This window comes from Aquarana catesbeiana, linkage group LG01 (assembly GCF_042186555.1).
Source record: "Aquarana catesbeiana isolate 2022-GZ linkage group LG01, ASM4218655v1, whole genome shotgun sequence".
Classification (NCBI taxonomy): domain Eukaryota; kingdom Metazoa; phylum Chordata; class Amphibia; order Anura; family Ranidae; genus Aquarana; species Aquarana catesbeiana.
The window spans coordinates 150,039,555-150,053,612 of NC_133324.1; the positions used below are offsets into that span (position 1 = coordinate 150,039,555).

Below are 14,058 nucleotides of genomic sequence, written 5' to 3' on the forward strand. Positions count from 1 at the left end.
AGAGAAAATAGAATTCCCTTTCATAAGTTCCCCATGCTATTCTGAAGAAAGTATGTTTCAAATATCAGATAGTAAGGTCAAAATCTTGTCTTTAAGACCGTAATAGAAAAAAAAGTAATGAAAGGTAGTACACTAAATTACCAAGTTGTAAAGTCCAAATTAACCTGCCATCCAGGCCACAGTCAGCCTCTCATATAACTATCTAGGAAAGCAGCTAGGGCCATCTTTAATACTGATTGGACCCTGGGCAAACATTTCCTTTGGGCCCCCCAGCTTCCCCTCCCCCTTCTGAGACATATAATAAATTTCAGCTAGGCTCAAAATCAGGTCAGGGAGCAATTGCGATTGGTTGCCAGAGGTCACAGCATATCAATACTGCTCATTGACTGGATGCTAGAGGTTACAGCACGCATTACGACTCATTGTTAGTTACTAGAGGTTACAGCACACCATTTCTGCTAACCGATTGGTTGCTAGAGTTTACTGAACAATCTTGGTTGCTAGAGGTTATATGCTTACCACTCACTCATTGGTTGCTAGAGGTTACATGCTTAACACTCACTGGTTGCTAGAGGTTACATGATTACTGTTCAGTGATTGGTTGGTAGAGGTTACTGTGTTCATTACCACTTATTTATTGGTTGCTAGAGGTCACAGCACATCAATACAACTCACTTATTGGTTACTGAAGGATACAGCACATTATCTCCTCACTGCCTGCACAGCATGGACTGGGTTGGTGAGGGGACCCACCAATAGACAGAAAACTCCTAGAACTTGCTATTAGCAATGAGCAATGCAGAGCACACACAGCTATGAAGGTTAACTGAGTGCAGCTAGGAACAGAGACCAATAGGAGCAGTATCCCCGAAGACAGGCTGCAAGAAATAAATAACTAGTCATGCCGCCTTCGGTAGAGCAGTGTGGAGGGGTGTGCTATGTACAGAGTGCAGGGTTAAGGGGTGCGCTATGTACAGAGTGCAAGATTGAGGGGTGAGCTATGTACGGACTGCAGGATTGAGGGATGAGCTATGTACTGAGTGCAGGATTGAGGAATGAGCTGTCTACAGAGTGTAGGATTGAGGGATGAGCTGTGTACAGAGTGCAGGATTGAGGGGTGAGCTGTGTACAGAGTGCAGGATTGAGGGGTGAGCTGTGTTACAGAGTGCAGGACTGAGGGGTGGGCTGTGTACAGAGTGCAAGATTGAGGGCTGAGCTGTGTACGGAGGGCTGCAGAAGAGAAGCTGTAACTCACTGCATGTCCGTGGAACAGCTTCTGCCTGTGTAGATCACCCGCCCCCTCCCCCCTCTGCTCTCACATAGAGATAGACAATGTGTTTTGTAGAGCAGAGAGCATTCTTAACGTTGGGAGTAGAGTGCTGTCACTTGTAAATACAGAATCAGCACTTCTGTACTTACAAGTGACAGTAGCGAGCAGCCATCACTAGACCCCGGAGGTGGAGCAACTTGGCTGAAAAAAGCCAGCGGGCAGTGCGGGCTCCAGGGGCATCTGTTTTGGGCCCCCCGACAATGGCTGTGCCCTGGGCAGATGCCTTATTTGCCCTTCGGTAAAGACGGCCCTGAAAGCAGCAACCATACATGTGAAAAACATTTAGATAACAAGTTTAAAAAAGTTACCTTTAAAATTTGATGTGAAACAGAAGACATCATATCTGCCTTTGTCTTTGTCTCTATAGCCATAGTTTCGAACTCCAGGGACGATGTTTTTACCACCACATGGTTCTCTAGGGTTTGTGATTGGGTATTGTACTGATCCATCACTTAGCCAACCTGCATTACACCAATCAAGTCCAGACCTCCACCCATCATACAACTGATCAAAGGTGGCAATTATAGAATCCTGATCTTGACAGGCTTGTTGGGCCTCGTGAAAGTTTAGATTATAGCGGCCAAGCCGAGGGAAGAATGGAAAAACAATACCTAAAAAGTAAATATATAAAGAAGTAGATTAGAAACCTTATACATTAAAAAAAGAACAAGTTTTAATTAGGTAACTGGGTTAAATGATATTAAAGGATAACTTACCAGCCAGCCTGCAACAAACCAAATTGACCCTGTCCAATCATTTATGTTAAAAACAAGGGGTTTAGTTTGCACACATTTGCAAACATATGTGTAAGCTGTAGCGGCCATGTCATGGCACCTCAGTGTATTGCAGTCCTAACTGTATAATTTTGAGAGTTTCACAAGTTGAAGCACATATATAATAATGGATAGATTAAGTAAAGGTATGCCTGGAGGGAGTTCACCCCTCCTTAAAGGTACAGGGATGCACCAGCAAAAGCACAATGGCAGCAAAGGTATCCAGTGCATCACTGCACCAATTCACCAACCATACTAACAAATGGCAACCACCCTAACATATAACTAGCCTTTGCAGCTAGGATTACATGAAAGGGCAACACATAAAAAAAACACATAAAAAAAAAATAGAAATTCCCAGCTCACTTACCGGTGACTTGGCCACTGCAGCTTATGCAAATATTTGCAAATGTGGGTAAACTAAAGCCCTTGTTTTTAACATAAATGATTAGACAGGGTCAATTTAGTTTGTTGCAGGTTGGCAGGTAAGTGAGCTGGGAAATGTTGTTTGTTTTTTGTGCTATTACTTCTTCCTGGAGGCTGCCATGTATCTGAAGCCCAGAGCCCCTGGGCAGCATTAAATCTTTAGACTGTCAGCAGATTGTCCTCTACAAATTCAGCACATTGCCGAAAAATAGCAAACAACTGAGCAGGGTGAGAACGTATATTACTGGATTTTAAATCATATAGGCACCTATTTTTAATGTTTTGCATAGCTATACTTGCAGAAGGGGCCAGCCTGAAGTTATCTAGCAGGATTTAATTTTCTGACTAAAGTTCCACTTTAATACCACATTTTGAACAATTCACAAAAATAAGTTGTTCTGTAAATGGACAAGGGGAAAGGGGGTATATAAAGAACACTATGACTTCTGCGTATGAGAGCTGCAATTCTCATAGCCAGCATGAAGAAAGTATGATTTCTAAACTACATGGCAGCGATTCTGTAGTGGGACAAACATCATTAGAAGTAACTAACCACCACAAGGCAAACAAACTCTGCCTGGAGTCCCGCTTTAATAAGGCTTACATATTATATATTATATATTATTCTGTTTAATTAAAAGCGTACCCATTCTATAATATTCCAAACGTTTTAGGACTTAAAGCAGTGGTCATTAAAACTGTCCTCAAGGCCCACTAACAGGCCAGGTTTGCAAGATAACTGAAATACATCACAGGTAATATCATTTGCTGCTCAATGATTGCAGTATTCTAGCCTGCATCTCCCCAAGGTAATACATAAAACCTGGCCTGTTAGTGGGCCCTGAGGACAGGTTTGATGATCACTGTTATAAAGGGTGGCATTTAAATGTTTATTAATATAAACTTATAAACCAATTGACAGTGGCTGGATGGACAATAAGTGTATTCAGAATGGTAAAAGCATTGTTCCAACAGAAGTCCCATGGAGGAAAAGGTAGTCTAATAAATAACACTATTATAATAATAGCAGTAAGTAAAAGTACAGTAAATACTTTTTGTGTTTTGCATTGTCTGTCCCCTCTAGGATAAATTTTCTCATGCCACTGGGAAAGGAGATATTCCTAACAGAGACACAAATAGCAATAAAAGTCTTATGCCCCGTACACACGGTCGGACATTGATCCGACATTCTGACAACAAAATCCTAGGATTGGCTCAAACTTGTCTTTCATACACACGGTCACACAAAGTTGTCGGAAAATCCGATCATTCTAAACGCGGTGACGTAAAACACGTACTTTGGGACTATAAACGGGGCAGTAGCCAATAGCTTTCATCTCTTTATTTATTCTGAGCATGCGTGGTACTTTGTGCGTCGGATTTGTGTACACACGATCGGAATTTCCAACAACGCATTTTGTTGTCGGAAAATTTTATAGCCTGCTCTCAAACTTTGTGTGTCAGAAAATCTGATGGAAAATGTGTGATGGAGCCCACACACGGTCGGAATTTCCGACAACAAGGTCCTATCACACATTTTCCATTGGAAAATCCGACCGTGTGTACAGGGCATTACAGTTTTATTAGAGTCTGGAGTGACCTGCCATAATGTGTAAATACTGTATATACATACTGTATATTCCACATACTTAAACATCCTGGAAAACATACGTCTTCATTTGCAGTGTTCCAGCAATGACAGCTTGGCTCTCTGTGCCTTTTTTGTTCCTATTTAGCAATAGGGTTACTAGTGATGATGCAACTCCTGAACATGCACAATGTACAGTAGTTGCCTCATCTTGGCAATCGGCATAGCTCCCAACTGTCCCTTATTTCGAGGGACTGTCCCTGATTTGGAACAAAGTCCCTTTCTCAGTCTTTTCACCTCATTTATCCCTCATTTTAGTCTTATCTATATATTTCTATATATCTTTTAAAAAGTGTTTCCCAGTGCTAAACCTGTGGTCCAATTTCTAAATTGCTGCATCTGTAAATTTCAAAAGCCAATATAAAGGAATGGAAGTGGTAAAAAAAAAAAAAAAAAAAAAAGAACTAGTGGGTTTAACTAATATTTTTTTTTTTACTCCTTTAGGGGGCGTAACAGGGGGTGTGCCCTATGCCTACATACTTTTTCTAATAAGTGTCCCTCTTTCCCATCTGAAAAATCTGGGGGGTATAAATTGACTCTATTGTTCAGCAACTTACAAATCCTAAGTGTGTACCCTGCACTATGCATGAATAAAAGGCAGTGTTAGTTTTAAAAGAGGGTAGGAGGAGTTTTTTTGGCAGAAAAGACATGTAGGGGTCTATGTATAAGAAAAATTGCAACAAATCTTCACTGTAATTTCTTTAATTTCTTCATGCCGACAGTACGCAATTATGTGGCCCCACTGGACTGGGATTTTTTCCGTGGGGCCACATATTTGCCTATTTCCCTTCACGCTGGGAGTGTGCTCCCCACACAGAGACCGGGGTCTCACCAAGTGCCCCGGGCTCCGTTCTAATGATCGAGACCCGGAACGGACGATTCTGGGTCACTTGATCGCTGTGATAGCCTCTGATTGGCTATCACAGTGATCAGACACTGTGAAGCCCACCCCCGTGTTTTCTGTCTTTGTGAATGGATGAAACAGATACAATGTATCACTCTCTGTCCTTGCAGAGATAGAAAAAAAAGTGTGTGAAGAAAAAAATTTACCTAGATCAAGGTTTGATTTAGGTCAGTGCCAGGGTTAGTGTTTTGGTCAAGGTCAGGTTCAAATATCAAGGTCAAAGGTCAGGGTCAAAGTTCAGGGTCAGTTATTTTTGGACAGAATTTTTTTTAAATTAGTATCTGTGTCAGTGTATTTTAGGTAGGTTAAAAAAAAGCAAAATATGCACTATTGTTTCTGGGCTGTACTACGGGTACAAACAACAACTAACATACACATATGTGGTATCACTGCAATCATCAGGAGAAGGAGAATTTATTGCATGTTGGTGGTAGCTTATGATAGTAGCAAGAAATATACAGTTACATTTAAAAATATATATTTATTTTACAGTTTTGGGGTAGTTTTCCTTTAATAATTAAAAAAAAAATCAGGAGATATTTGCACAGTGATTTGCTCAGAGCTCTTGCTATATGGACATTTCTGGACATATTGTATGTGAAAACCTGCCCTTTGTTTCCTCAAAAGCAATAGTAGGACCCATGTTCTGCTAATGTTTAGAATATTTGGAGTCTAAAACCCAGACATTCAGATACAGACAGAGCAAGTATTGAAACCAGGAAATTATAACTCCTAGTTCAATAAATTGGTGCAGTTACATGCTGGGTATAAGATGAGTTTTGAATGCTAACACTTACTGAGCTTGCTTTTAAATACATGTGTTAAATCTGACATTATCCGATCCATAAAAGGGGTATAATTAAAGATAACTCACTTGTTTTAAGGATTTTGGATAGAGCAGGTAATATAAGTTGAAACCTGTCTGTGGCCTGTGACCCATAGGGGAGACTTCTATTATCTTCTCATTGTGTGTCAGGGAAATCCCTCCAAAGTGAGGCAAAAACTCCTACTAAATTGCCACCAACAAAGGCTCCCCTCACTACTTGTTCTGGTGACGATTGAAATTTTTTGGGCTTTCCATCACTTTTTGTGGTATCAACCATGCTCACTAAAACAGATAGAGATCGTGAATCTCCCCAGCAGGGACACAGACATCATTATTAACCTACATACTGTATAATCAAATGAGAGTGCCAAACAAAAGTTGAAGAGTCCAAGGTAATTTAATAATAAAATTGATAGCAGAATAAAGCCAAAGAGTTTCAGAGGCCAAACACATTCTCATCAGGGCTTTAGAATTTTTACTGTGCTTACATGGATTCAGGTGAGTAGATACCAAATAAATATGCACTGTGATTTACTGCTTGGAACAGTTTCAAGAGGGCACTAAATCTCCTTCAACTCTTGGATGTTTGTCATGTACATTCCCTGGGCCCTTTCCTTGTTCCTAAGTGTGGTCCCCATTTTGTGGAGTGCTACCGAACCAGTAACAATTTAAGTGACCCTTAGAAAATCTGAATACAGCTCCCCATCTGTTCTTGTGTTTAACAAAAGAAACCTGACCCAGGCTCTAACACTTCTGTACTTTATACAACATTTATAAATTAGTTGATATATGAACGATTCAAAGGAATAGTATTTTCTTTTAATATATTGTACAGTGGGGACAGAAAGTATTTAGACCCCCTTAAATTTTTCACTCTTTGTTATATTGCAGGCATTTGCTAAAATCATTAAAGTTCATTTTTTCCTCATTAATCTACACACAGCACCCCATATTGACAGAAAAACACAGAATTGTTGACATTTTTTCAGATTTATTAAAAAAGAAAAACTGAAATATCACATGGTCCTAAGTATTCAGACCCTTTGATCAGTATTTAGTAGAAGCACCCTTTTGATCTAATACAGCCATGAATCTTTTTGGGAAAGATGCAACAAGTTTTTCCACACCTGGATTTGGGGATCATCTGCCATTCCTCCTTGCAGATCCTTTCTAGTTCTGTCAGGTTGGATGGTAAACTTTGGTGGACAGCCATTTTTAGGTCTCTCCAGAGATGCTCAATTGGGTTTAAGTCAGGGCTCTGGCAGGGCCATTCAAGAATAGTCACGGAGTTGTTGTGAAGCCACTCCTTCATTATTTTAGCTGTGTGCTTAGGGTCATTGTCTTGTTGGAAGGTAAACCTTTGGCCCAGTCTAAGGCCCTAAACATTCTGGGGAAGGTTTTCGTCCAGGATATCCCTGCACTTGGCCACATTCATCTTTCCCTCGATTGCAACCAGTCGTCCTGTTCCTGCAGCTGAAAAACACCCCCACAGCATGATGCTGCCACCACCATGCTTCACTGTTGGGACTGTATTGGACAGGTGACGAGCAGTGCCTGGTTTTCTCCACACATACTGCTTATAATTAAGGCCAAAAAGTTCTATCTTGGTCTCATCAGACCAGAGAATCTTATTTCTCACCATCTTGGAGTCCTTCAGGTGTTTTTTTAGCAAACTCCATGCAGGCTTTCATGTGTCTTGCATTGAGGAGAGGCTTCCGTCGGGCCACTCTGCCATAAAGCCCCGACTGGTGGAGGGCTGCAGTGATGGTTGACTTTCTACAACTTTCTCTCATCTCCTGACTGCATCTCTGGAGCTCAGCCACAGTGATCTTTGGGTTCTTCTTTACCTCTCTCACCAAGGCTCTTCTCCCCCGATAGCTCAGTTTTGCCAGACGGCCAGCTCTAGAAAGGGTTCTGGTCATCCCAAACGTCTTCCATTTAAGGATTATAGAGGCCACTGTGCTCTTAGGAACCTTAAGTGCAGCAGAATTTTTTGTAACCTTGGCCAGATCTGTGCCTTGCCACAATTCTGTCTCTGAGCTCTTCAGGCAGTTCCTTTGACCTCATGATTCTCATTTGCTCTGACATGCACTGTGAGCTGTAAGGTCTTATATAGACAGGTGTGTGGCTTTCCCAATAAAGTCCAATCAGTATAATCAAACACAGCTGGACTCAAATGAAGGTGTAGAACCATCTCAAGGATGATCAGAAGAAATGGACAGCACCTGAGTTAAATATATGAGTGTCACAGCAAAGGGTCTGATTACTTAGGACCATTGATATTTCAGTTTTTCTTTTTTAATAAATCTGCAAAAATGTCAACAATTCCGTGTTTTTATGCCAATATGGGGTGCTGTGTGTACATTAATGAGGAAAAAAATGAACTTAAATGATTTTAGAAAATGGCTGCAATATAACAAAGAGTGAAAAATTTAAGGGGGTCTGAATACTTTCCGTCCCCACTGTATATAATGATAAGCCACTGATTGACATTACCTTGTAAATCCAATGATACAACAGCGGTATCATCTTCCAGTCCTTCAATGACTTCACATTTGTATCTACCATAGTCTTCCAGTGTAATGTCGGTGATAACTAGTGAGGCATCATTTGCACTTGATCCTTGCAGGTAAACTCTTCCCTGGTAGCTGCCATAGCTCTTTTTGTGGTGCCCCATTGAAACAAAGACATCCACTTCCTTGAGGTAATCTGAAGTCAGTTTGGTCCACTTGATTCGAATTTTGTGTGAAAGTGATCCTGCTGACACTGATTCATGATGAAATTTGCATGGCAGTGTGGCATTACCACCTCGATGGGAGATAACTTTAGCTTGGTCTACCTCCACCACAAGACGAGGCCCGTTCTCTGAAAAGAACATAAAGGCAGTCAAAAATGAGTTTCAAAAAACAATAAAATATCCTGCCCATAATTCAGTATCTATAGTAGCATGTAGAGCAGAGCAAGATTGAGAACATTTACTTTTTTCATAGTCTGTATAATGCTCCTTGTTTCTCATGCGTACAAGCCATTTTAACTGTCATTTTGCATTCTATAGGCATTTTTTCAGAACAGGATACTAAGACTCTTTTAACTTTTAAGTTATTTTTTTTTTTTTTTGCTTTCCTGTATCATTTGGATCATTTCTGTCTGGAGTCGTGTACATTATTGGTTGTTGATGACCTCTACTATGGTTATCTATACACTACACCACTTAGTTCTACTATTTTGCCATTTATACAGTGCCTTGAAAAAATATTCATACCCTTGACATTTTTCACATTTTGTCATGTTACAACCAAAAACATAAATGTATTTTATTGGGATTTTATGTGATAGACCAACGCAAAGTGAAACATAATTGTGAAGTGGAAGGAAAATGATAAATGGTTTTCAAAACTTTTTACAAATAAATATCTGAAAAGTGTGAAGTGCATTTGTATTCAGCCCCCTTTACTCTGATACCCCTAATTACAATCTGGTGGAACCAATTGCCTTCAGAAGTCACCTAATTAGTAAATAGAGTCCACCCGTGTCTAATTTAATCTCAATATAAATACAGCTGTTCTGTGAAGCCCTCAGAGGTTTGTTAGAGAACCTTAATTAACAAACAGCATCATGAAGGCCAAGGAATGTAGCAGACAGGTCAGGGATAACGTTTCGGAGAAATGTAAAGCAGGATTAGGTTATAAAAAAAAGCCCAATCTTTGAACATCTCACTGAGCACTGTTCAATTCATCATCCGAAAAAGGAAAGAGTATGGCACAACTGCAAACCTACCAAGACATGATCGTCCACCTAAACTGACAGGCTGGGCAAGGGGAGCATTAATCAAAAAAGCAGCCAAGAGGTCCATGGTAACTCTGGAGGAGATGCAGAGAGCCACAGCTCAGGTGGGAGAATCTGTCCACAGACAACTATTAGTCGTGCACTCCACAAATCTGACCTTTATAGAAAAGTGATAAGAAAAAAGTTATTGTTGAAAGAATGCCATAAGAATTCCTGTTTGCAATTTGTGAGAAGCCATGTGGGGGACACAGCAAACATGTGAAAGATGGTGCTCTGGTCAGATGAGACCAAAATTGAACTTTTTTACCTAAAAGCAAAACGCTATGTATGGTGAAAAACTAACACTGCACATCACCCTGAACACACCATCTCCACCGTGAAACATGGTGGTGGCAGCATCATGTTATGGGGATGCTTTTCTTCAGCAGGGATAGGGAAGGCGGTCAGAGTTGATGGGATGATGGATGGAACCAAATACAGGTCAATCTTAGAAGAAAACCTGTTAAAGTCTGCAATAGACTGGAGCAGAGGTTCACCTTCCAGCAGGACAACGACCCTAAACATACAGCCAGAGCTACTATGGAATGGTTTAGATCAAAGCATATTCATGAGTTAGAATGGCCCAGTGAAAGTCCAGACCTACATCCCATTGAGAATCTGTGGCAATACTTGAAAATTGCTGTTCACAGACTCCATCCAATCTGACAGAGCTAGAGCTATTTTACAAAGAAGAATGGGCAAAAATTTCACTCTCTAGATGTGAAAATCTGGTAGAGACATACCCAAAAAGACTTGCAGCTGTAAGTGCAGTGAAAGGTGGTTCTACAAAGTATTGACTCAGTGGGGCTGAATACAAATGCACGCCACACTTTTCACATATTTATTTGTAAAAAAAATTTAAAACCACTTATTATTTTCCTTCCACTTCACAATTATGTGCCACTTTGTGTTGGTTTATCACATATAATCCCAATTAAATACATTAACGTTTTTGATTGTAACATGACAAAATGTGGAAAATTTTAAGGGGTGTGAATACTTTTTCAAGGCACTGTAACTACTATTATTGTGTATTATCCACTGTTTTTTGGTGTATTAAGATTTTTTTTCTTATATTGTTTTTTGTTTTAATAATTTTTAATTAAAGAGATTACAGAAACAAAATCAAAATGGTTTCAAATCATTTCAAATACTGTATACAAATCGTGGTGCTCAACAACAATATTTGTACTGGAAGACCAATTTTATAAGAACAAAAGAATTACCCAAGACTTCCAATCACATGATATCCTAGTCAGATACACCCAAAAGAGTGTCACCCCAATGAGTAAAGTGAAGCATATTAGGCATTAGACATGCGCATTCGTCTTCGTCCGAATGCATTTTCGTCCGAATTTCAGGTATTTTCGTTATTGTTTTAACAAACGATAACGAAAGTGCAGAATCCGAAAAACGAAAGATCCGACATAAATAAATGCTTTATTTTCATTTTCGTTGCGACAACAGTTCGATATATATAGGATATTCAACATAATGCTGACAATAACAATCTGTGTCTATCGAACCTGTGGTTGAATGTGCCTAACCTTAGCTCTATTAGTCCAAGATTATTCTACATAGAGAGAAAAGATTCGACATAGAGAGAAAAGATTTGACATAGAGAGAAAAGATCGCTGCTGGAATTGTGTGGGGGAAGTAAAATAAAAATAATGATGATGATGAATGTTATTGGCCGATTGTAACCAAAGAAGAGGGGCAGTAAAATAGCTAGAACTAAGTACACACGTACAGCCAACTTACTTCCACTTACGATTTGCTAGCAGAGAGAGACACACACACTGAATCATTTCAGAAGACAGTCAATCTTAGCTGGTCCGTTTGTCAGAGAACCTGAATTATTTAGCAATTAAGCATAAGCACAGCAGCAGAACAATAGTGAAGTAAGCTACAGTTCAACATAACTTTTTCATCATAATCTGCTGCTATTGTGTTAGTGTTGTGAACTTGATAGTGATACTAGTGTTGCTAGTGTTGTGATAGCCTCAGAGGCTGCCCGTGTTGTGTGTGGGGGGGGGGAATTTATTATTATAGATTTTTTTGTAGATTGAGATTCTATATAGATTCTATATACCCTATCTTGTTACCTGTCTGATCAGTGATCACTATCACCAGTCAATTTTCTGTTTGAAGTATATACATTCAACATGAACAACGAAGATTCGACAAAGCAGCGAAAAACATACAAACATTGAATCTTTGGCGTCTGTCGAAAGTTCTAAGAAGATTTGACGGAGCAGCTAAACTATATGGCGTCGTACAATCTTCTTTGAACATTCGACAGACACCGTAAGCCTTCAATGACAGATTCGACCTTAATTAATTTGAATTTTCAGACGAATGCAATTTTTAACGAAAAATTAAATAAATAAAAATTAATTTCGGGAGTAACTAAATAAATGTATTTTTCAGAAGAAAACGAAATTCCGAGATGAAATATTTCAGTATGCACATGTCTATTAGGCATGCCCAGATTATATTTATATATTCACAGGGCATATTATTCAAAAGGCATAAGTAACACATTAACAGATGGTCCTCCAGTTGGGCACCCATCTCTTAGGGGCTCTAGGATGTATGACCAAAGGACCTGCTGAGTGGAGGTATCTCTTGTAGAAACAAAAATCCATTTGAAAAATGGATCAAACTAAGAAAATAAAAGAGAAGAAAAGGGTTAGAATGAAAAGAGTAATGGAAAGGAAAAAGTTGGGTCTGGGTCAAGCTGAAGCTCTTCCTGCAGGGCTGGACCACACAGAAGTATGCATTGTTAGATTAGAGAGTACATGTTGAGTCATCAGAATTCCTCCTAAGGTAACTGAAAATTCATGGATCCCACACCTTTTTGAACTTGTGGACCTTATCATGTAGAATGATGGCCAGTTTCTCAATTAACAAGTACCAGGACATATTTTGCTTAACATGAGCAATTGTAGGTGCACCGGATTTCCAAACCCTTATCAGAGTTTGCCTGGCAGCAGTGAAAATGAAGGATACTAATTTGAATTGTTTATAAGTACAAGCAGATGGCTTCAGATTGAGTAGGGCTTCATAGGGGTTTTTGAGCAAACTCTTTCTGAAGACCGTGTAAATTAATTGGTAGACTCTTGTCCAGAATTTTTTATTCACGGACATTTCCCACCATACATGAATTAAAGTGCTTGCTGAGCCACAACCCCTAAAACAATGATCTGAGGCTCCCTGTACAAATTTAGCTATTTAGAGGGTATTATGTACCATTGCATACAACTTATTAGGCTTCCAGGAAAAAAAAATTCAATGATCCATGTGCGATAGTATGTCAAATGTGTGATCATTGCATGGTTAGTGCATTATGTAGAATGTCTTCCCCTTCTCCACTGCCCTGGAATTAAACACTACCCAGGTAAAAATGACCATTAGAGGCGGTCCCAGCACACACATGACCCACATTTCTATTAATGGGCCCATAAGTGCCAGAGGGCCCTTGAGCAGCTGCACAGTCTTCACAAATGATCTGTCCATCCACCATATCAGGCATTAATATACATGAGGCCACATCTGTTTAAATATACTGGACACATTATGCATTTTTGCTCATTAAGGGGCAGTTCATACTGTTGCACTGCTTTAAGCTGCATGTTAACATGTGTTGCATTATGGCAGTTCATTTATTGGTATTAACTCTCTGTAAAAAGTGCATATACGATATTCTGTAATACAGCATGCTAAAAAGTATAGTATGTGCATTACCATTGTGCTGCACTGCAAATCACATCCATTAGCAAGCTGCATTAGGATGTCTGTAACATGTCGCCATCTGTTACGATATGTTACATTAACCCACGTGTTACCACAGTGTGACAGTATGAACGGGGACAAGGAGTACACAGGGGGAGCACAGTCTGATTTCTCGGTGGTTGAACATTTCCTGGAATTGCTATACTATAGTGTTCTCTTTATATGCTTTATATTTCTTATGAAGTTCAATTTTTGAATAGTTTTCCTTAGCCACTATTATGGTACAAGTGATTTGTACACATAAGACTTCCTAAATAGTGATTCCTACAACATTTACTATGAATCTTTTTCTTGTATAGTTATAATGTTGTTATTGGGAAACATGATGACGGCAAGAATAAAAACAGTGACTGCAATCATGGATGAACATCCACAGGGAGCATAAAACTCATTTTAAAAGTCAGGCAAGTTGGTGGCAATGATAAATACCTTATGTGCTTCTTTGAGTTTCTCTAATTCTGGCCTACGTACCTGATTAGCTAATGTAGATTTTTTTTCTTTCTGCATTTTCTACATAGCTAACTAATTCAA

At 39.5% G+C, this 14,058-nt stretch overlaps 1 protein-coding gene across 2 annotated transcripts in view; it reads right to left on the reverse strand.

Annotated features, from left to right (window-relative positions):
* The window catches only part of HAPLN1 (hyaluronan and proteoglycan link protein 1), a 209,064-nt gene that overhangs the window by 14,678 nt on the left and 180,328 nt on the right, over positions 1 to 14,058 (reverse strand). For both annotated transcript variants that reach the window (XM_073624463.1, XM_073624464.1), the window contains exons 3-4: positions 8,404 to 8,772; positions 1,639 to 1,941 (exon numbers count right to left, since the gene is read on the reverse strand). In XM_073624463.1, coding sequence (XP_073480564.1) covers positions 1,639 to 1,941; positions 8,404 to 8,772 — 672 coding nt within the window. The remainder of the gene's footprint in view (positions 1 to 1,638; positions 1,942 to 8,403; positions 8,773 to 14,058) is intronic.